At 38.6% G+C, this 24,794-nt stretch overlaps 1 protein-coding gene across 3 annotated transcripts in view; it reads right to left on the reverse strand.

Annotated features, from left to right (window-relative positions):
* Window positions 1–24,794, reverse strand: part of SMC1B (structural maintenance of chromosomes 1B) — a 90,502-nt gene that overhangs the window by 35,689 nt on the left and 30,019 nt on the right. For all 3 annotated transcript variants that reach the window (XM_012449465.3, XM_012449464.3, XM_064368207.1), the window contains 3 exons: window positions 21,136–21,321; window positions 18,694–18,873; window positions 14,503–14,649 (listed from right to left, as the gene is read on the reverse strand). In XM_012449465.3, coding sequence (XP_012304888.1) covers window positions 14,503–14,649; window positions 18,694–18,873; window positions 21,136–21,321 — 513 coding nt within the window. The remainder of the gene's footprint in view (window positions 1–14,502; window positions 14,650–18,693; window positions 18,874–21,135; window positions 21,322–24,794) is intronic.

Consider the following 24,794-nt stretch of genomic DNA (forward strand, 5'->3'; position numbering starts at 1 on the left):
AGAAATGTCCTAAGAATTGCCAGCATACAGTTTAATTTACATTTATTAATCAGGCAATTTCATACTTATCCCTGCCAATTACTATAAGGTGTCGAAATTTGGCACAGGATTACAAAATTTAAGCCCAGCCCAAGACAGAATGATCTTTGCTTACGCAATTTTTAATACATAAGACATTGATACTGGTTTAATGAAAATAGCTACATGTTGAATTTAGTAAGATTACCATAACTTCTAATCTTGAGGCCTTAGGCAGTGTAGTCCACAGGTAGTAAGGTTTGTTTTGGGAAAGGACTGTTACTGTCTTTGTTTCAAAGCTAAACTATAAACTAACTTCCTCCCAAAGTTAGTTTGGCTTACGCCCAGGAACAAACAAGGATAGCTTGGAGGTCAGAAGCAAGGTGGGGGTCAGTTAAGTCAGATGTTTTTCACTGCCTCAGTTATAATTTTGCAATGGCGGTTTCATAACTTTACATGATGACTATTGCAGTTTTCATAAATAATCTAGGTAAATGACTAAAAATAATTAGGCAAATGTAATGGGATAAATGCTTGTAGACAAACATCATAATTTGAAATCTAAAGTTATATTAAATAATAGATATTTCATTATTTGGGTATTTTTCAATAAAAGTATATAGTAGGAAAATATTCTTTCTAAAAAAAAAGTGTTCATTTCAAAAAGGAGAACAATTTTTGTCTAATTTAATGCTTATTTAAAGGTTATGTATAAAACAAGGTAAAAGGAACCAGGAAATTACAGAGAAGTAAAGAAAGTTATAAAAAGAGGTTTTTTTTTTTTTTTTTTTTTTTTTTGGGATAAGAAAACTTAAAGAGGGGCCGGGCGCGGTGGCTCACGCCTGTAATCCCAGCACTTTGGGAGGCCGAGGCGGGTGGATCACGAGGTCAAGAGATCGAGACCATCCTGGTCAACATGGTGAAACCCCGTCTCTACTAAAAATACAAAAAATTAGCTGGGCATGGTGGTGCATGCCTGTAATCCCAGCTACTTAGGAGGCTGAGGCAGGAGAATTGCTTGAACCCAGGAGGCGGAGGTTGCGGTGAGCCGAGATCGCGCCATTGCACTCCAGACTGGGTAACAAGAGCGAGACTCTGTCTCAAAAAAAAAAAAAAAAAAAAAAAAAAAAACTTAAAGAGAAATAATTTTATATGAGAAAGAATCTTGTATGGTAAATTGAGTCCTAGAATAAAGTGACTGGTGTTAAAGAGGGATGCAAGGATTTCCACCAAGATGGCCGAAGAGGAACAGCTCCAGTGCACAGTTCCCAGCGAGCATGATGCAGAATGGGGGTGATCTCCACATTTCCAACTGAGGTACCAGGTTCATCTCATGCGGACTGGTTAGACAATGGGTGCAGCCCAAGGAGGACGAGTCAAAGCAGGGTGGGGCATCGCCTCACCCAGGAAGTGCAAGAGATGGGAGAAATCCCTCTCCTAGCCAAGTGAAGCCATTAGGGACTTTTCCTGAAACTCTGGCCTTCTGGCTTAGATACTGCACTTTTCCCATGGTCTTCACAACCCACAAACCAGGAGATTCCCTCTGGTGCCTACAACACCAGCACCCCAAGTTTCTAGCACAAAACTGGTTGGTTGTTTTAGCTGCAGTTTTTTTTTCTTCTTCTTCTCATACCCCAGTGGCGTCTGGAACGCCAGTGAGACAGAACTGCTCATTCCCCTGAAAAAGGGAGCTGAAGCCAGGGAGCCAAGTGATCTGGCTTGGTAGGTCCCACCCACACGAAGACCAGCAAGCTAAAATCCACTGGCTTGAAATTCTTGTAGCCAGCACAGCAGTCTGAGCTGGGACGCTGGAGCTCACTGCAGGGAGAGGCATCCACCATTGTTGAGACTCAGGTAGGCAGTTTTAATCTCACCTGTGTAAACAAAGTCATTGGGAAGTTTACACAGTAACTGGGCAGAGCCTACGGCAGCTCAGCAAGGCCTCTGCAGGGAGACTGTCACTAGACTCCCTTCGTGCTGGGCAGGGCATCTGTGAAAATAGGCAGCAGTCCGTCAGGGACTTATAAATAAAGCCCCCACCTTCCTAGAACTGAGCACCTGGGAAAAGGGATGGTTGTGGGTTCAGCTTCAGCAGATTTAGACATCCCTGCCCAGCACAGCACTTGAACTCTAATTAGGGACAGACTGCCTCCTTAAGTGGCTCCCTGACTTTTGTCTATCCTGACAGGGAGATACCTCCCAGCAGGGGCTGACAGACACCTCATACAGGAGAGCTCTGGCTGGCATCTGGCGGGTACCCTTCCGGGACTAAGCTACCAGAGGAAGGAACAGGCAGCAATCTTTGCTGTTCTGCAGCCCCCACTGGTGATTCCCAGGCAAGCAGGGTTTAGAGTGAACCTCCAGCAAAACTCCAGCAGACCTGCAGCAGAAGGGCCTGACTGTTAGAAGGAAAACTAACAAACGGCAATTGTTTCAACATCAACAGAAAGGACATTCACTCAGAGACACCATCCAAAGGTCACCAACTTCAAAGACCAAAGGTAGATAAATCCATGAAGATGGGAAGAAACCAGCACAAAAAGGCTGAATTTTCCAAAAACTAGAACGCCTCTTCTACTCCAAGGGATTGCAACTCCTCATCAGCAAGGGAACAAAATTGGATAGAGAATGAGTTTGATGAATTGACAGAAGCAGGCTTCAGAAGGCGGGTAATAACAAACTTCTCAGAGCTAAAGGAGCATGTTCTAACCCAATGCAAGGAAGTGAAGAACCTTGAAAAACAGACAAAATGTTAACTAGAATAACCAGCATAGAGAAGAACATAAAGGACTTGATGAAGCTGAAAAACACAGCACAAGAACTTCGCGAAGCATACAAAAGTTTCAATAGCTGAATCAATCAAGTGGAAGAAATGATATCAGAGACTGAAGATCAACTCAATGAAATAAAGAAGGCAAGATTAGAGGAAAAAAGTGAAAAGAAATGAACAAAGCCTCCAAGAAATATGGTATTATATGAAAAGACCAAATCTACATTTGATTGGTGTACCTGAAAGTGATGGGGAGAATGAAACCAAGTTGGAAAACACTCTCTAGGATATTATCCAGGAGAACTTCCCCAACCTAGCAAAGCAGGCCATTCAAATTCAGAAAATACAGAGAACACCACAAAGATATTCCTCAAGAAGAGCAACCCCAAGACACATAATTGTCAGATTTACCAGGGATGAAATGAAGGAAAAAATGCTAAGGGAAGCCAGAGAAAAAGGTCGGGTTATCCACAAAGGGAAGCCCATCAGACTCATAGCCCATCTCTCAGCAGAAACCCTACAAGCCAGAAGAGAGTGGCAGGGGCCAATATTTGTCAACATCCTTAAAGAAAAGAATTAACCCAGAATTTCATATTCAGCCAAACTAAGCTTCATAAGTGAAGGAGAAATAAAATCCTTTACAGACAAGCAACTGCTGAGAGATTTTGTCACCACCAGGCCTGCCTTACAAGAGCTCCTGAAGGAAGCACTAAATATGGAACGGAACAACCAGTACCAGCCACTGCAAAAACACCAAACTGTAAAGACCATCAACATACTATGAAGAAACTACATCAGCTAACGGGCAAACAACCAGCTAGCATCAAAATGGGAGGATCAAATTCACACATAACAATATTAATCTTAAATGTAAATGGGCTAAATGCCCCAGTCAAGACCCATCGGTGTGCTATATTCAGGAGACCCATCTCATGTGCAAAGACACACATAGGCTGAAAATAAAGAGATGGAGGAAGATTTATCAAGCAAATGGAGAGAGAAAAAAAGCAGGGTTAATCCTAGTCTCTGATAAGAGAGACTTTAAACCAACAAAGATCAAAATAGACAAAGGAGGACATTACATAATGGTAAAGGGATCAATGCATCAAGAAGAGCTAACTATCCTAAATATATATGCAAGCAATACAGGAGCACCCAGCTACATAAAGCAAGTTCTTAATAACCTACAAAGAGACTTAGACTCCCACAGAGTAATAGTGGAAGACTTTAACACCCCACTGTCAATATGAGACAGATCAATGAAACAGAAAATTAACAAGGATATCCAGGACTTGAACTCAGATCAGGACCAAGCAGACCTAATGGACATCTTGAGAACTCTCCACCCCAAATCCACAGATTATACATTCTTCTCAGCACTACGTTGCTTTCTAAAATTGACCACACAATTGGAAGTAAAACACTCCTCAGCAAATGCAAAAGAATAGAAATCATAACAGTCTCTCAGACCACAGTGCAATCAAATTAGAACTCAGGATTAAGAAACTCACTCAAAACCGTACAACTACATGGAAACTGAACAACCTGCTTCTGAATGACTACTGGATAATGAAATAAAGGCAGAAATAAAGATGTGTGGGTGGGAGACCCCGCAAGTGCTGAGCCAAGGGTCTGAAGCCTCAGCCTGTTCCCATATAAATACTGAACTAGAAAAGAATTAGAGATATAGTCACATAGTTATTCCTATAATCATAATCACATAGTTATTCATACGTAATCATATATATATACTCAATATAACCTTTTAATTTTACTCATGAATCCTGGGTCATGAAGCATGGAACTGAAGTAACATTGTGAAAGAGGTGACCCTAAGGCAAGATGCCCTCTGTCATGCCCTTGTAAGGGCTGCTGGAGGGCACCTTGGCTGTGCGCAGTGCCAGTGCTGGGAAAGCGCTCACTGTTTAGCCAAGAGACGTCCAAGATGTCTCCTTCCTCAGAGGAGTTAGGAGAAAACTCCATTCCCCAAGCTCTTGCGGTAGGCCTGATGACTGTCAGGGAGGCCCGCAGACATCCGGGGGCTTACTTGTCTCTATGTGATGCTGTGCTTCAGCGGTCATGTTCTGTGTCTACTTCCATGTTCCGCTTCTGCACCTGGTTCCTCTTTTTCTTAGAAGATAAAAATTAGTAAAAGTAACAAATCTTAATGTCTTTGTTCTTTCTTGACAAGTATAGAAAAAGTGCTGACACATTAGGTTTTCTCCTTGCCTCAGTTACTTGAAAGTCCTGGGCCCCTGTCTCCGAGATACGTGATTTATCTGACCCTATCACTAACTGCCAATGTCTTGCCCTACCTGCCCTGCCTCCGGCTTTGTATGCAATAAAAGTCAGAGTGACCAGGCACTCAGGGCCACTGCCGGACTCCGTGCTTTGGTTGGCAGTAGACCCCTGGACCTAAACTCTCTTTCTCTTGATCTCTGTGTCTTGTGTCTTTATTTCCACAGTTTCTCGTTTCCGCACCAGTAGAGAGGGACTCATAGGACCTTGTAGGGGTGGACCTTAAAAAGATATTCTTTGAAACCAATGAGAACAAAGACACAACGTACCAGAATCTCTGGGACACATTTAAAGCAGTGTCTAGAGGGAAATTTATCGCACTAAATGCCCACAAGAGAAATGAGGAAAGATCTAAAATCGACACCCTAATATCACAATTAAAAGAACTAGAGGAGCAAGATAAAACAAATTCAAAAGCTAGCCGAAGACAAGAAAAAACTAAGATTAGAGCAGAACTGTAGGAAACAGAGACACAAAAAAGTTCAAAAAAAAAAAAAATCAGTAAACCCAGGAGCTAGTTTTTTGAAAAGATCAACAAAATAGATAGACCACCAGCCAGACTAATAAAAAAGAAGAGAGAAGATCAAACAGATGCAATAAAAATTGATAAAGGGGATCTCACCATCAATCCCAGAGAAATACAAACTACCACCAGAGAATACTACAAACACCTCTATGCAAATAAACCAGTCAATCTAGAAGGAATGGATAAAGTCCTGGACACATACACCCTCCCAAGACTAAACTCCCAAGAAGAATTTGAATCCCTGAATAGACCAATAACAAGGTCTGAAATTGAGGCAGCAATTAATAGCCTACCAACCAAAAAGAGTCCAGGACCAGACGGGTTCACAACCAAATTTTACTAGAGATACAAAGAGGAGCTGGTACCGTTCCTTCTGAAACTATTCCAAACAATAGAAAAAGAGGGAATCCTCCCTAACTCATTTTATGAGACCAACATCATCCTGATACTGAAACCTGGCAGCAACACAACTAAAAAAGAAAATTTCAGGCCAATATCCATGATGAACATTGATGCGAAAATCCTCAATGAAATACTGGCAAACCGCATCCAACAGCATATCAAAAAGCTTATCCATCACGATCAAGTCAGCTTCATCACTGGGATGCAAGGCTGGTTCAATATACACAAATCTGTAAATGTAATCCATCACATAAACAGAACCAAAGACAAAAACCACATGATTATATCAACAGATGCAGAGAAGACCTTTGCCAATATTCAGCAGCTCTTTATGCTAAAGCTCTCAATAAACTAGGTATCGATGGAATGTATCTCAAAATAATAAGAGCTATTTTTAACAAACCCTCAGCCAATATCATACTGAATGGGCAAAAACTGGAAGCATTCTCTTTGAAAACTGGCACAAGACAAGGATGCCCTCTCTCACCACTTCCATTCAGTATAGTATTGAAAGTTCTGACCAGGGCAATCACACAAGAAAAAGAAATAAAGGTGTTCAATTAGGAAAAGAGGAAGTCAAATTGTCTCTATTTGCAGACAACATGATTGTATATTTAGAAGACCACATTGTCTCAGCCTAAAATCTCCTTAAGCTGATAAGCAACTTCAGCAAAGTCTTAGGATAAAAAGTCAATGTGTAAAAATCACAAGCATTCCTATACACCAGTAATAGACAAACAGAGAGTCAAATCATGAGTGAACTCCCATTCACAATTGCTACAAAGAGAATAAAATACCTAGGAATACAACTAGGGATGTGAAGGACCTCTTCAAGGAGAACTACAAACCACTGCTCAAGGAAATAAGAGAGGACATAAACAGATGGAAACACATTCCATGTTCATGGTTAAGAAGAATCAATATCATGAAAATGGCCACACTGCTCAAAGTAATTTATGGATTCAATGCTATCCCCATCAAGCTACCATTGACTTTCTTCACAGAACTGGAAAAAACCACGTTAAATTTCATATGGTATCAGAAAAGAGCCCACACAGCCAAGACAATCCTAAGCAAAAAAAAAAAAAAAAAAAAAAAAACCTGGAGGCATCACGCTACCTGACTTCAAACTATACTACAAAGCTACAGTAATCAAAACAGCATGGTACTGGTACCAAAACAGAGATATAGACCAATGGAACAGAACAGGGGCCTCAGAAATGACACCACACATCTACAACCAATTGATCTTTGACAAACCTGACAAAAACAAGCAATGGGGAAAGGAGTCCCTATTTAATAAATAGTGTTGGGAAAACTGGCTAGCCATATGCAGAAAGCTGAAACTGGATCCCTTCCTTACACCTTATATAAAAACTAACTCCAGATGAATTAAAGATTTAAACATGAGACCTAACACCATAAAAACCCTAGAAGAAAATCTAGTCAATACCATTCAGGACACAGTCATGGGCAAGGACTTTATGACTAAAACACCAAAAGCAATGGCAACGAAAGCCAAAATTGACAAATGGGATCTAACTAAACTAAAGAGCTTCTGCAAAGCAAAAGAAACTATCATTAGAGCAAGCCGGCAACCAACAGAATGGGAAAAAAATTTTGCAATCTACCCATCTGACAAAGGGCTAACATCCAGAATCTACAAAGAACGTAAACAAATTTACGCCGGGCACGGTGGCTCACACCTATAATCCCAGCACTTTGGGAGGCCAAGGCGGGTGGATCACGAGGTCAAGAGATCGAGACCATCCTGGTCAACAAGGTGAAACCCCGTCTCTACTAAAAAATACAAAAATTAGCTGGACATGGTGGCGTGTGCCTGTAGTCCCAGCTACTTGGGAGGCTGAGGCAGGAGAATTGCTTAAACCCAGGAGGCAGAGGTTGCAGTGAGCCGAGATCGCACCATTGCACTCCAGCTGGGTAACAAGAGCGAAACTCCATCTCAAAAACAAACAAACAAACAAACAAAAAAACCAAATTTACACGGGAAAAAACCCTATCAAAAACTGGGTAAAGGATACGAACAGACACTTCTCAAAAGAAGACATTTATGTAGCCAGCAAACATATGAAAAAAAGCTCATCATCACTGGTCATTGGAGAAATGCACATCAAAACCACACTGAGATACCATCTCATGCCAGTTAGAACGGCAATCATTAAAAAATCTGGAGACAACAGATGAAGAGGATGTGGAGAAACAGGAATGCTTTTACACTGTTGGTGGGAGTGTAAAGTAGTCCAACCATTGTGGAAGACAGTGTAGCAATTCCTCAAGGATCTAGAAATAGAAATACCATTTGACCCAGCAATCCCATTACTGGGTATATACCCAAAGGATTATGAATCATTCTATTATAAAGACACCTGCACACGTATGTTTATTACGGCACTGTTTACAATAGCAAAGATTTGGAACCAACCCAAATGCCCATCAATGATAGACTGGATAAAGAAAATGTGGCACATATACACCATGGAATACTATGCAGCCATAAAACGGATGAGTTCATGTCCTTTGCAGGGACATGTATAAAGCTGGAAACCATCATTCTCAGCAAACTGACACAAGAAAAGAAAACCAATCACCGCACTTTCTCACTCATAAGTGGGTGCTGAACAATGAAAACACATAAACACAGGGAGGGGAACATCATACACTGGGGCCTGTCTAGGGGTGGGGACTAGGGGAAGGATAGTAGGGGGGTTGGGGCCTAGGGGAGGGATAGCATTAGGAGAAACACCTAATGTAGATGACAGGATGATGGATGCAGCATAGTAGGGGGGTTGGGGCCTAGGGGAGGGATAGCATTAGGAGAAACACCTAATGTGGATGACAGGATGATGGATGCAGCAAACCACCATGGCACATGTATGTTCTGCACATGTACCCCAGAACTTAAAATATAATTAAAAAATAAAAAGTAAAAAAAGAAAGAAAGAAAGAAAGTGATGCTCAGGACAAACCACAAAGTTCAAGCCTATTATGAATGGTCTGTGTAAGCCACAATAAAAGGATTTACAGGAAAACAAAAACTTCTATATGATCAAGTTGTCTACAATGAAAGGGAAATTATAATGGTCTTTCTAGAGATTGGGCTTGATGTAAAAAAATATTCTTGCTACACTGTATAGACATAGTCAGGCCAAGTATAATACAGCAAATCAGTACTACCAAGACTTGTCTTTAGTAAAAATGGAAAACTGGAGAGAAAAACTGTGTTTCGAAAACTACAGTACACCTGTTGTTAGATTCCAGTCTTGCCTGTTTTTCAATTTTTATTATTTTTTACAGTTTGGACCAAATTCTAATTTTTCTTGGCTACAAGTCTTCAAAATAATATTTTCAATATTTTGCCTTCCTTTTTCCCCACACCTGGCTAATACTTGCATTTTTAGTGAGACAGGGTTTCACTGTATTGGACAGGCTGGTCCTGAACTCCTGACCTCAAGTGATCCACCTAGCTTGGCCTCCTAAAGTGCTGGGATTACAGGCGTGAGCCATTGTGCCCAGCTTCAACATTCAGTTTTAAAATGACTTCTTGTAAATAACACTTGGTTTTTTAATCTATGAATCTTGTTCTTTTAATGGGAGACTTAAATCTTCTCATGTTTACTGTAATCACTGATACACAAAAATTTTATTTCTTCCATCTTACTTTTTATTCTTTTCACTCATTTTTATTCGTTTTCCATTTGTCCCTGTGTTAGCTTGGTATACTTTTTAACACTCTAGTCCCTCCTGTCCCCCTGCACCCTAATACACGGTTTTAGAATATTCTAACTTCCTCTCCTCACAGATGAGACCTTTGGAACACATTGACCTTTCTCTTCACTTCCAATTCCTTGACTTTGCTGAGTTAGTTTAGCACTATTCATTTATTATAATTAGGTATATTCTAATTCATGTGCTGCTTAGAGTACTTCCTTTTTACCTTTTTTTTGAGACAAATTCTTGCTTTGTTGCCCAGGCTGGAGTGCAGTGGCATGATCTGGGCTCACTGCAACCTCTGCTTCCGGAATGCAAGCGATTCTCCTGCCTCAGCCTCCCAAGTAGCTGGGATCACAGGTGCAAGCCACCACACCCAGCTAATTTTTGTATTTTTAGTAGAGACAGGGTTTCACTATGTTGGCCAGGCTGGACTTGAACTCCTACCTGGCTTCAAGTGATCCACCAGCCTTGACCTCCCAAAATGTTGGGATTACAGGTGTGAGCCATTGCTCCCAGCCACTTACGAGTACTTCCTCCAGTATTTTTGTCACATGGAGTATGTGGATGATGATCTCTGAATTTGCTTATTGGCAGATCCTTGAAAGGTAACTAACATCTTGGGTTGTAGTCCCCTTCCTTTTAGCTATTATTCCACAGTCTCATCCAGTATTGCAGTCTGATATGGGCTTTTTTGTTGTTGTTTAAATGTATAAGGAATTTTTCTTGAAGGGCAGGTAGCTTAGCGTTGCTTCTGTAACCTACAGGTTAAGGAGTTACACCCAGATCTGTGTTGTGGGCCCTTTCTCACCAAATGTACAAAACTCTGTGTGCCCTTTCAACTGGTAAATTAAAGTTGATCCTTAGAGAAAGTTTCTTATTTTTAATTTAATTCTCTCCTCTGTGTTCTTTCTCTCCTTTCAAGAATTTAATAGTCTCATATAAGTTTCCTGAGTCTATCTGCTCAGTCTCTATTTTCCTCATACCTTATCTTTGTAATTTTGTTAGCCTCATTGAGTTGCTTCTTCCACTCAGTCTGCCAGGTTACAAATTTGGTTCTCAACAATGACATCCTTTCCTTCAATTCATCTACTACATTTTATAGTTAAGAAATATGTTTTTGGCTGGAGGTGGTGGCTCATACCTATAATCTCAGCACTTTAGGAAGCCAAAGTGGGAGGACTGCTTAAGGTCAGGAGTTCAAAACTGGCCTGGTCAACATAGCAAGACCTTGTTTCTATAAAAAAAATTTAAATTTTAAAAAAAATTGGCAAGGCCTGGTGGTACGCCCCTGTATTCTCAGCTACCTACTTGGGTGGCTGAGGTGGAAGGATCCCTTGAGTTCAGGAGTTCAAGGTTACACTGAGCTACGATGGTAACATTGAACCTCAGCCTTGGTGATGGAGCAAGGACTGTCTCTTTAAAAAACAAACACAAAAAAAGTTCTCTCTCTCTCTTTTTTTTTTTTTTGGTAGAGACAGGGTTTCACCCTGTTGGCCCAGGTGATCTGGAACTCCTGACCTCGGGTGATCCACCCTCCTTGGCCTCCCAAAGTGCTGGCATTACAGGTGTGAGCCACCACACCTGGTCAGAAGAATGTTTTTTAGTCCTAGAAAATCTTTTTGTGCATTGGGGATTGGCAGGGGAAGGATGACACTACACTGAGTTTCCTTAATGCTCCTTTACTTTTTTTGTTGAAGTTGTTACCTGGCTCCTAGAAAACCTCAGATATATTTATGTATTTCTTTGCCCAATGAGGATCATGTCTGAGTATTAAAGTACTCTAAATCGCAGCACTCCACAAGGATTTTCTATACCTGTGGGGGCCAGTGATTACAAGAGAAGACTATCAGTACCATCCTGAGACAGAGACCACACTGAGATAGAGGAAAAGATTTCTCTCTGGTATCCCTCGACTCTTCCAAACTCAGGAATAGGGAAGCCACAAACTTCCTGCTAAGGTAGTATTTAGCTTCATGGGGTTCAAGAAGACCAGGCATCCTCACATGTGACAAATGTTTAACTTACTCCCAGGATTCCACTATGTCCTGATTCTTACCCAAGTACTCTTCACATTAATAGAGAGGAAGCCCTGTATCAGCTTTTCCCAGCAGCCTGCCTTAGAACCCAAGACATCACTCCCACCTAGTTGCCACTTGGTTCAGGTTGTGACAGACAGATGGGAGCTTAGTATGGATATGGATGGGAAGCAAGATTCACTTCAAGTTGCCATCTTCCCAGAACTTTCTCTGTGCCTAGGCCTAAATCTGTAAACTCTTTAAAAGCTGAATATTTCTATACCTTAGATTAAAACATAAAATGTAGTCTTATGCTTCAGAAAAAGATGAAAATTAGTCAAGTAACTTTGCCAAAATATCTTCTTGAAAATATATATATACACACACATACACATACACACACACATTTATATATATATAATTGTATATATATAAATATATATATAACATATATATAACACACACATATATTTATATATAAATATATGTGTGTGTATATGTGTATAATTATATATATATATTTATATATATATATATTTGTAGAGATGGGGTTTCATCTTGAATCAACCAAGGAAGAAAACTAAATGGAAAAAAATAAATAATCTGAAAGCACTGTATATTGATTCAGCGTATGTAAAATTTGGCTTCAATAAATGGGGGAATTACAACATTCGACAAATGATACTTTTATAAAATGGTAAGTCAGTTGGTAAAAATAAAGCTTGATCCCGTCTTCAAAATAAATTCCAGATGAATAAAAAATACAAATGTTAAACACAAAAGCACTAGAAGGAAGCAGTATGGAACTTCTTTTGTGATCTTCAGAAAGAATTAGATCTTTCTAAGCATAACACATCCTAAAATCCTGAAGTTATAAAAGATTAATAAATTTGGCTAAAGATTAAAAACACATGTATGACAGAACAAAGTTAATGTCAAAGAGATACTCAGCAATAAAAAATGAATAAACTTTTGATACATACAACATGAATCTCAAAAATATTAGGCTAAGTGAAGAAAACAAAAAAGACTAATGACTGTATGAATCCATTTATAAGAAAGTCTACAAGAGGAAAAACTATAATAGAAAGTAGATTGGACTGTGAGGCCCCAAAGGGGCGGGAAGAGGGGACTAACTAAAAGGAACCCAAAGGAATTTTGAGGGGTGATGAAAATGTTCTATATCGTGAGTGCAGTGGTAGTTACGTGACTATATACATTTGTCAAAACTTACTAAATTATACTTAAAATTGGTGACTGTTATTGTATATAAATTATATTCCAACTAAGGCTGACTAAAAAGTCAAATGGAAAAATGTTTACAATACATGTGACTAAGGACTAATTTAATGCAAATAATTATTAAAATAGGTAATAAAATAAGAAACAACCTACTAGAAAAATGTGCAGAGAAAATAAGCAATTCACAGAAGGAAAAATTACAGAGGACCATTAAATTCATGAGGAAATGCCCAACCTCAGTTATACTTTAAGAAATGCCTATCAGGCTGGGCACAGTGGCTCATGCCTATAATCCCAGCACTTTGGGAGCCTAAGGCAGGAAGACTGCTTGAGCCGAGGAATTTGAGGTGAGCCTGAGCAAGACAGTGACACCTCATCTTTACAAAAAATATAAAATTTTGCCTGGCGTGGTGGTGCACACCTGTAAGTCCCAGCTACCCAGGAGGCTAACATGGAAGGATCACTTGAGCCTGAGAGGCAGATGTTGCAGTGAGCTGAGATGGCACTACTGCACTCCAGCCTGGGCAACAGAGTAAGACCCTGTCTCAAAAAATAAAAGCATATCAAACAAGTGACTTACACTTTTTTTAAACCAATCAGAATGGCAAAGATTAATATAAATATATTTGCTAATATCTAGTATTGTAATCTAGGGACATGGACACTTTACTACAAGTTTTCATTTGATGGGAATTTACCAATATCTATTAATGTTTTAAATATACATATCTTAAAGATATATTTATAACAAACAAATATGTAATAATAACAACACACAATATATAGGGCTTCATATGCCAGGAATTGTTTTAAGTATTTTATCTGGATTATTTGACTTAATCCTTACAACAATAACCCCAAACAGAAGGTACTTTAATTATTCCCATTTTACAAATGGGAAAATGAAGTTATAAAGGGATTAGATAATTTGACCAAAGTCATATCACTAGTAAGTAGCAGTGCCAGGATTCAAACTTAGGCAGCTTGGCTACAGAATTTATATTCTTAGGTACTATGTTTCTCCCTCTCTAGAGGGAGAGACTGTTTAATTCTACAGCATTTGTAACAGCAAAAAGCAAAAAGTCCATCAACAGGGGACTGAGTAAATAAATAAAATCTATATTATGACATACCAGGCAGGCAGAATTCATTAAAAATCAAGTAACATTATGATATTAAATGAAAAACTTACTGCAAGCAATATTTATAGCAAGAACCTATCATAAAACAAAGAAAATAGGAAAAATAATACATATACTTGCACATGCAAAGAAAATTTCTGGAAGCTATGCATCAAACTGTGTTTAGTAAATACCACTGACATATAAGGAAGATTAAGGGAAAGATTTTTATTTTTTATTTTTATTACATTCTGTATTATTTGAATTTTTAAACTATGGAAACAGCACTGTTATTATATATATTTTTAAAAAAACCACCTAGTTTAAAAACGTAATTATTCTACTTGGTATATTACAACTTTTATGGTATAGATTTACCTTTAGCTCTTGGATTCGCTGGCTTCGTCTGTCTCTTAGATTCTTTAACTCTTTCTCATCCCAGCATCTAGCCTTGTATTTTAAGTCACTTGACCCTCCAGAGATCACTCCAGATTTTAAAAATAATGTTCCATCAAGGGCTACTGTCTGTAAAATTAAAAGTATTTTACCCTGGAGATATGTACATAAAGATAAAAATAAGGACACGATGTGGCAATTTTTACAGCTGAGAATAAAACAGTTGAGAAAAGCCACTTACTGAACTTTACTAATAAAATATCTAGTTTTATGAAGAGACCCCAAACAAGCAAACCACAAATATAAAACCCATTTCATTAAGGCCCAAAGAAATTCTAGGGAATAAAATTATTGATTTAGTCTTTTATCAATAACTGGGTTGGTTCCAGTTTTTCCCTATTATACCCAATGGTTCAATGAATAAAGTTTGTACACTCATCATTTCACACATGTAAGTTAATCTATATGCTAAGTTCCTCATAGGTACAAGTGAGAGAACTGCCCTTCACGGAACTGGTATAAATTTAAGTTCCCACAGCAGTAAACAGAAGAATCTCTTTCCCCATAAAGTATTACTGAACTTTTTGATGTTGGTCAATCTGACAGGTGAAAACAGTACCTCAGTGTAATTTTAATGGGTATTTCCCATATGAGTGAGGTTGCATTTTCACGTTCAAGAATTGTATTTCCTTTCATGAAAACAAGTTTGTTCATATCCCTTGTCCATTTTCCAACTATATTATTGTTCTTTTCCATAGTGATCTGTTAGAACATTTGCTCTTTACTAAAAGCTACAACTATTTTCCCCAGTTTGCCATTTTTCTTTTGATTTTTCTTAGTCTTTGCCATATAGAAACTCTTTGTTACGTGAATTCATTCATCTTTTATAGCTTTTGGGTTTTTTGTCATATTGGAAAAAGGCTTCCTGTCTCTGAGATTAAGAAAAACTTCCCAGGCCGGGTGCGGTGGTTCACACCTGTAATCTCAGCACTTTGGGAGGCCAAGGCAGGCAGACCACTCGAGGTCAGGAGTTCGAGACCAGCCTGGCCAACATGGTGAAACTCTGTCTCTACTAAAGATACAAAAATTAGCCAGGCATGGTAGGGGGTGCCTGTAATCCTAGCTGCTTGGGAGGCTGAGGCATGAGAATCACTTGAACCCGGGAGACACGAGGTTGCAGTAAGCGGAGATCGCACCACTGCACTCCAGCCTGGGTGACAGAGCAAGACTCCATTTCCAAAAGAAAGAAAAAATTTCCCATGGTTTCTCTTAGAAATTTTATGTTTTTACTTTTTACATTAACATTTCTAATTCATTCTAATTTCTGGAATTTATCCTGATACAAGGAATGAAGTTTAGATTAACTATATTTTATTCCAGATGGTACTCGACAAAGTAGTATAGTAACCTGTACATTATTCACTATTGTTTAATACGTGCAATTTTGGAAAAAATAATCTTTTCAAAAATTGTCCAGCTACTGATATTTTTCTAGGTCTGCTTTTTGCTTCACCATATTAAAAGGGCACAGTATAAGTAGATCTTTCTATAATATACGTATTTTAGAGTAACAACCAACCAGTCTATAGGAGAAGAAAACAAATAATTATATCTCTGGTTAAAGGGAACAGACAGAATAATTTCATATATGTAAAAAGACTCAGGATTTTAAAATTTTGGTATGTAAATTTAAAAAATGTGTAAAAACTGAGTTATCACTAAAATATGGTGACCAAACTAGAGCTAACAGAATTAATGTAATTCATATTTGTAGTTTATAGATATTGTATGTAGTTTGTATATACTATAGTTTACAAGTAAACAAGTAAACCAAAATATTTAATACTATTTGCAATGTTTAAATAAATAAAATTCTAAAACATGGTATCAAGTATATAGAAAACCAAAAGCAAAAATTCCAGATGAGTCGCCAGATGATTTCTGTGAAAATGTGACATCTATCCAATTGTTTGACCCAATCTAAAACACAGAGAAAATTCTTTCAAAGTCCTGAGATACAGTTAAAATACAAATAAGATACAGCTGATTAAAATTCTGAACTTATAAAAATAAGATACAACAGAAAGGGGTGAAGAGGTTATTATGAACAAGATAGAAACCATAAATATTTGTTATATGAAGGAATAAGCAATCATATCTTCATGTGACTTCTTTGACTATACAAATCTTCAAATATCAATTCTATGAAATATACAAATATACAAAAGTCAATGTTAGTATAGTTAATTAGGCAGCAAAATAAGAAAAACAGTAACTTACTACGCTTGCTTCAATTTAACGTGTAGAAATCAATGACAGTGATCACATTATGCTTAAGACTATTGATCAGAAACACTAAAATGTATGAAAAGTTAATCATGTTAGATAAGTCAATAAATTTAACACTGGAAATCCTCATGTGTCATAAGAATTGCCTGCTTTGTGTTTATCTGCAATTCTGGACATTCCAGATTAAATGTGTTAATTGACTAGTAAGTTATAAAATTACTACCAGTTTTTGAGAGCTACTTGCCAGGCACTATAATAGCATTTTACATGATTACTTAATTTAATTCATTACCCCATAAAACAGGTAATATTATTTCCCCGATTTTAGATGAGAAAACTAAAACTAGTGGTTTACAGACTTCCCAACATTCACATAATTAATTACTAAGTAGCATCACTGATCTTACATTATAGCTTATACCCTTAAGCATTATGTTATACTTCATCATAAATGTAGTTTTAAAAAAAACTATGTCAGATAATTTAAGGAGTTTAACATTGCTCAACTAAATACAAATATAACTAAACACTCTCTATTCAACTGAGAGTAAAATAGTACTTTTTTTTTTTTTTTTTGAGACGGAGTTTCGCTCTTGTTACCCAGGCTGGAGTGCAATGGCGCGATCTCGGCTCACCGCAACCTCCGCCTCCTGGGTTCAGGCAATTCTCCTGCCTCAGCCTCCTGAGTAGCTGGGATTACAGGCACGCGCCACCATGCCCAGCTAATTTTTTGTATTTTTAGTAGAGACGGGGTTTCACCGTGTTGGCCAGGATGGTCTCGATCTCTTGACCTCATGATCCACCCGCCTCGGCCTCCCAAAGTGCTGGGATTACAGGCGTGAGCCACCGCGCCCGGCCCGTTTTTTTTCTTTTTTTTTTAAGATGGGGTTTCACCACTATGGCCAGGCTGGTCTTAAACTCTTGACCTCAGGTGATCCACCCACCTCAGCCTCCCAAAGTGCTAGGATTACAGGCGTAAGCCACCATGGCCGGCAATGGTACTTATTTTTAAGACCAAAATTATTTCCTCAAGATACTAGTATTCAGTAATCTCATTTCAATTGTTTTTTAGAAATTCAAATATGTTAAACATTGAACATGCAAAAGGACAGTTAGTATCTCCACTAAAGCATGGAAGAATTAACCCAGAGGGTAAAATAAATACCTTAAATCTTTTCTGGTATCCAAAAACACAGGTACTATATCTAGGGTTCCATGTAAGGTTAAAAATAAATAAATGCTTTAGAATATTATTAAAATAAATCTAATTTTCTTTTTTTTTTTTGAGATGGAGTTTCGCTTTTGTTACCCAGGCTGGAGTGCAATGGCACGATCTCGGCTCACCACAACCTCCGCCTCCTGGGTTCAGGCAATTCTCCTGCCTCAGCCTCCTGAGTAGCTGGGATTACAGGCATGCGCCACCATACCCAGCTAATTTTTTGTATTTGTAGTAGAGATGGGGTTTCACCATGTTGACCAGGATGGTCTTGATCTCTTGACCTCGTGATCCACCTGCTTCGGCCTCCCAAAGTGCTGGGATTACAGGCTTGAGCCACCGCGCCCGGCCTTCATAAATCTAATTTTCAAAATATAATTTATGATGTTGAGAAATGCTATGAGTTTTTTGTTTTGTTTTGTTTTGTTTTTTTTTTTTTCTAAACTCTACGGAACATTAGAAAAACCCCTGAAGCCATAACCACCTTAAGTTCTGGGCCAGTTCTCTTTAGAAAAAAATAACATATAAAAGCATATGTTTTTATATGTTATAAGCATATAACATATAAAAGCAAATATAAATATTTCTGTGTGTTTGTGTATAATATGTTGGTCTTTTAAGTACTACTTCAACTTATCCAAAGGTGTGATATAAGCCTCTTTTCTTACTTTCCGTCTTTCAGGTCCACCGAATGCAATATGCCTTGCTTCTTCCACAGTCTCACAAACAAGACCATTTCCGCACACAAACTGAATCACTTTCTTCAGCTGAGGAAACTGAGTCTTTATGACATCAATCACCATTTTACAGCCTTTAAGCTCCCTTAATCTTTCATTGATTGGCTTGATCTAAAGGGTTTAAAAATATTTAACATATTAGATACACTGGAAAAAACCCCAAATGTTCATTATATTCTTTTTCACAAAATATTTAAGCATGGCAGCAAAAGATTAACAGTATGTACCCAGCCGGGTGAGATGCTCATGCCTGTAATCCCAGCACTCTGGGTGGCAGAGGCGGGTGGATTCACTTGAGGTCAAGAGTTTGAGACTAGCCTGGCCAACAAGGTGAAACCCCAGTCTCAAATAAAAATACAGAAAAATTAGCTTGGCATAGTGGCACACGCTTGTCATCCCAGCTACTCAGGAGGCTGAGGTAGGAGACTCATTTGAACTCGGGAGACGGAGGTTGCAGTGAGCTGGGATTGCGCTACTACATTCCAGCCTGGGTGACAGAGTGAGACTCCATCTCAAAAAAAAAAAAAAGCATGCAATTACATACAATAAAAGTTTGATAAGAACATGATGAACTAGATCCCATCATTGGTTTAGGTAATATTTTTTAAAAACAAAAACTTCATTAAAAGCCAGAAGACATAATTTCCAGATTCAACTCTGTCACTAACTAGTCGGGATAAAACAATGCATAAGAAGTGTCCCCTACATTTAAAATCATAAAATCTAGTGGAAAATAATGCCCAATCAGATATGTGTCAAAAGAGTAGCACAACATTATGGAAGTTTAAAAACCACTTTTGGGCCGGGAGTGGTAGCTCACACCTGTAATCCCAGCATTTTGGGAGGGCAAGGTAGGTGGATCACTTGAGGTCAGGAGTTTAAGACCAGTCTAGCCAACATGGTGAAACCCTGTCTCTACTAAAAATATAAAAATTAACCAGATGTGGTGGCACATGCCTGTAATCCCAGCTACTTGGGAAGCTGAGGCAAGAGAATCACTTGAACCCAGGAGGCAGAGGTTGCAGTGAGCTGAGATCACGCCATTGCACTCCAGCCTGGGCAACAAGAGCAAGACTCTGTCTCAAAAAAACAAAACACTTTTGACTTAAATGATCAGGAAAGCCTTCAGACCTTCTTGGTCATGACTTTCAGGTTGGGTTTACAATAGATCACAAAAGTGTCTGCAATGTATTATCGAAAACCAGCAAGTATGATCTCACTTTTTAAACAAAACAAAACAAAGCAGAAAACTTACATACAACCAAAATGTGTGTGTGTATACATACACTTGGGAATATATAGTTACATAAATTAAGTGTATGGAGGCAATTTAAAGTAGTTACTATTAAAGAATCAAGCATTACGACGGGGTAGGAGTATTCCCTTTATATTTGATACACTTCTGTGTGAGATTTTTTTTTAAATGAGTCTGTCTTGAAAAAAACCTCAAGTGAGAAATAAATAAAACAGGATTCTAACAGGTAGATGAGTTGGGGTAAAGAGTTTCAGTGAGCAGAAGGTAGCTACAGTGTGGAAGTACAAAAGGGAGGTCTGGACCATGAGTAACACCAGCCAGCATTTGCTGAGACTTTCCTCTGTGTAGGTCCTATGCCAGCTGCTTTACATGTAACAATTCCTTGTAGTAATCCAATAAGAACGAATTCTTCTATTTCATACATGGAAAACTGATGCTCGGAAAAATTAAGAATAAGTAAGAGCTAATTAGAGGTAGGGCTGAGATTCAAACTCAGAGCAGTCCAGCTCTAAGGCATGTGCTCTTAACTACTATGCAGACTGTTTGCAATTCAGGGTCTTGACTGGCGAACCAAAGAGAACATTTTCTTGAGTAGTCAATGAAAAATCACTGAAGGGTATCAATCATGATATGACAGAGCTCCTGCTTCACGAATTTAGACTCAGGATATGTTAAGGTATCTCAATACATATCTCAAGCCTCAAAATTGTCTTTTCCACAAAGAACTAATATACTGGGTCAAATATTTACAACAGACTGACTTGGCATTTCACCAACAGACCATACATCTTATCCATTTCCTATACTTTGCTATACACAGCAAAATATATTGTGGGCTAATAGATAGAGTAGTGCACTGCTAGTGCAATGAAATCAAATAAGGTAAAACTCTGTAAAAACTAGATAAGGAAGAAATGATATGATATCAAGAAAGAGAGCAGCCACCTGACGTTATTCTTTGCTTGACAATGTATTTAACACCAGCCATTTAAATGACTGGCTAACTGGCATTCAAGCTACAATTTTTTTCAATCACTATGATAGTTTTAGGCAATAAAAACATTCTTTAAAAGACAAGATTTTTATCATTATATATACAGGCATTATGAAGTTCTTACATCAAGGTAATCCAGAGCGAGGAATGTCTCAGGTTCAGCTCTTTCCTCCTTCAGAAATCGAATACAATCTTTTGCTACCTTTTCAGAGGCAACAACAATGGCAATGATGTAATGGCCGAAAAGCTTAGTAACAGCCAGCTGATATTTCTTATGAATAGGATGACACAGGTCAAGTAGTCTTCCGAACTTAGCAAGTTTCAAAAAAGGAGAGAAAATCAGATATATTCGTGAGCAATACATAATTCATTGTTTTCCAACGTAACAGAGTAGCACAGACAAAAACTAATTTTATAAAATTATATACCTCATAATTAGTAGTTTTACTTAAATAGGCCTAAGTTTCATTATGAAATGTCCATCTAGCTATGTGACACTATATTTTAAAAAAAGAGTAATAAAGGGGGACTAGCCTTACCAAAATATTAAAATATTTTCTAAAACTACATAATTAGATAATATTCATTCATTCCCTTATCTATTAAACAAAAAATCTATAAGGCACCTACTATTGCAGATACTGAGACAGACACTGGAAAAAACATTAATGAAACAAAGCAGATACTTTCTGACCTCATAGAATTTTTAGTCTAGAGCTAGACAATGACAAAGTAGAGAGTGCTCTGAGGATATTTAGCAGAGATCATGTCGGCATAAGAAGTCCAGGAAGGATTTCCATGAAGTGTTACTTGATCTGAGACCTGAAGAATGGTCAAGCATTAGTTAGATTGAAGTTCAAAAGCTTTACTAGAAAATGTCTGAATGTCAAGCATCGTGTATGAGTGGTCTCTAGAGTATCTAAAGGTTTAATTTTGTGTTTTTGGACTGTTTCCTGCATTTATTAGGTTCTACTTCAGGGATACCATTTTCCTATGATAGACCATCACTGTCTTTCATATTTATCTTTGCTCTAATTATTTAAATGTCTTTGTCTGTTCCTTCTCCAATAGCTTGTAATGATCTAAAGCCTTTATTCAGGGTCAATAATTTGATTTTCAGCTGTGTAATCCATTATTTGCTACCTTTTTTTTTTTTTTTTTTTTTTAAAGACATGAGGTCTTGCTATGTTGCCCAGGGTGGTCTCAAACTCCTAGGCTCAAGCTATCCTCCTGCCTCAGCCTCTGAGTAACTGAAACTATAGCTGCACACCATCACGCCTGGCAGCTACTTCTAATTTACTAGTATTTCTTGTTATTAATGCTTCTAATTTGTTAATTTGTCTATGTTATTTATTACTTACACGCTAACTATAATTATTCAGTAATAATGCCTATTCTTGATTTGTTTTCATAGCTTATATTTTCCTTTTTGTCTTATTGTTTTACCTCATATTTTTCTTTTTTTTTTTTTTTAAATGTTGAAACGGGGTCTTGCTATGTTGCCCAGGCTAGAGTGCAGTGGCTATTCACAGGCGTGATCCTACTACTGATCAGCACAGGAGTTTTGATCTGCTCCTTTCCGACCTGGGCTGGTTCACCCCTCCTTAGGCAACCTGGTGGTCCCCCACTCCTGGGAGGTCACCATACTGATGCCGAACTTAGTGTGGACACCCAATCGGCATAGCGCACTACAGCCCAGAACTCTTGGGCTCAAGCGATCCTCCAGCCTCAGCCTCCCGAATAGCTGGGACTATTCGGGAGGCACGTGCCACTGCACCCAGCTGTTTTACCTCATATTTGAAAATAGTTTTATAAATTCAAGTTCTTATTAAATTGCCCATAGTGTAAAACATTTACAGGAGATTTTGTTCTGTAACCTTCTAAACTGGGCTCTTTGACTTCCAAATGTTTTTAAATACTTTGTTTCTCTTTGCTGTTGTTATATGTACCTATAGCTGCCACAGTGATTCTTTTCACCTTGCTTATGTTTAATGCGAGTAGTTCTGTTCAGATCTTTGATTTGCTATGGTGGGTAACTTTCTAATTCCCTTTCTCACAGAACTGAGACAATTACCTCCTCTGAGCAACGGTTGATAGAATAAATATTTCCTATTCTATTTACTTTATTTTAAGGGACTGGATGGTAGGGGCAAGCGAGAACTCACCTAAGGCTTTTTAAGAACACACTTCATTGGGAGGCCGAGGCGGGTGGATCACGAGGTCAAGAGATCGAGATCATCCTGGTCAACATGGTGAAACCCCGTCTCTACTAAAAATACAAAAAATTAGCTGGGCATGGTGGCGCGTGCCTGTAATCCCAGCTACTCAGGAGGCTGAGGCAGGAGAATTGCCTGAACCCAGGAGGCGGAGGTTGCGGTGAGCTGAGATCGCGCCATTGCACTCCAGCCTGGGTAACAAGAGCGAAACTCCATCTCAAAAAAAAAAAAAGAACACACTTCATTTAAGTAACTGAATTCTCTCTCATCTGAGTTTTTAATTAATATCCTATACCAAGGTTCTTCTATCTTGAGGGAGGAAGACAAATCCGATCTTGAAGAGAGGGCTTCAAAATGGCCTCTCAATTTTAAAGCCCTAAGAAGTGAGACCTAGGATCTTCACTTCCATTAGAGAGCATATGAGCTTCACATTCCCCAATTCACCAGTGGGTTTTTTTGAAACTGAGTCTCACTCCGTCACCCAGGCTGGCATGCAGTGGCCCAATCTCAGCTCACTGCAACCTCTGCCTCCCAGGTTCAAGCAATTCTCCTGCCTCAGCCTCCCAAGTAGCTAGGATTACAGGCGTGCACCACCACACTCGGCTAATTTTTTTGTTTACTAGAGACAGGGTTTCACCGTGTTGGCAAGGCTGGTCTCAAACTCCTGACCTCAAGTGTCTATCCACTTTAGCCACCCAAAGTGCTGGGATTACAGGTGTGAGCTACTGTGCCCAGCCCAATTCTCCAGTTTTTAAATCTAACTCCCTCTAGTTAGAAGAGGAAAAGGAAACAAATATATGTGAGTTTGCTTCCTGCTAGAGTAAGGAATACTAGGTAAAAATTCTCAGGAATTAGTCACCAGCCCAATTCTCCAGTTTTTAAATCTAACTCCCTCTAGTTAGAAGAGGAAAAGGAAACAAATATATGTGAGTTTGCTTCTTGCTAGAGTAAGGAATACTAGGTAAAAATTCTCAGGAATTAGTCAGTTTGTCAGTTCAGCTTCTGTGAAGTTGAGAAAAGGCAATGCTATACTTCAATCTTTTTTTTTAAATCCTAGATTATCACCATTTTCTAAAGTTTATGGCATCTGGTTGATTGGTTGTTGAACTAGTTGTGTGTGCGTGTGTGTGTATGCGCGTGCATGCGTGCATGCGTTTTACTATTTTTTGTCATTTGGATAGGAATTGGGGGACCCAAATTCTGTGAACTAATCTTATTCCATCATTATCTAGAAGTCAAAACCGACATTTAAGAGTCAGAAAGTCAAGGAGATGAAGATGGGTGGCCAGAGAGATAGGAGAAAAACCATGAAAGTGCAGATATGGAGGCCAATGGTAGGTGGTGTTTTTGTTTGTTTTTTGCCAGGCTGGAGTGCAATGACGTAATCTCAGCTCACTGCAACCTCCACCTCTCAGGTTCAAGTGATACTCCTACCTCAGCCTCCTAAGTAGCTGGGATTACAGACACCTGCCACCACACCTGGCTAATTTTTGTATTTTTAGTGGAGAGGGATTTCACCATGTTGGCCAGGCTGATCTTGAACTCCTGACTTCAAGTGATCCACCTG

The sequence above is a fragment of the Aotus nancymaae genome, unplaced genomic scaffold (genome assembly GCF_030222135.1).
Source record: "Aotus nancymaae isolate 86718 unplaced genomic scaffold, 86718_ANA_hifiasm-v0.15.2.pri h1tg000076l, whole genome shotgun sequence".
Taxonomy (NCBI): Eukaryota; Metazoa; Chordata; class Mammalia; order Primates; family Aotidae; genus Aotus; species Aotus nancymaae.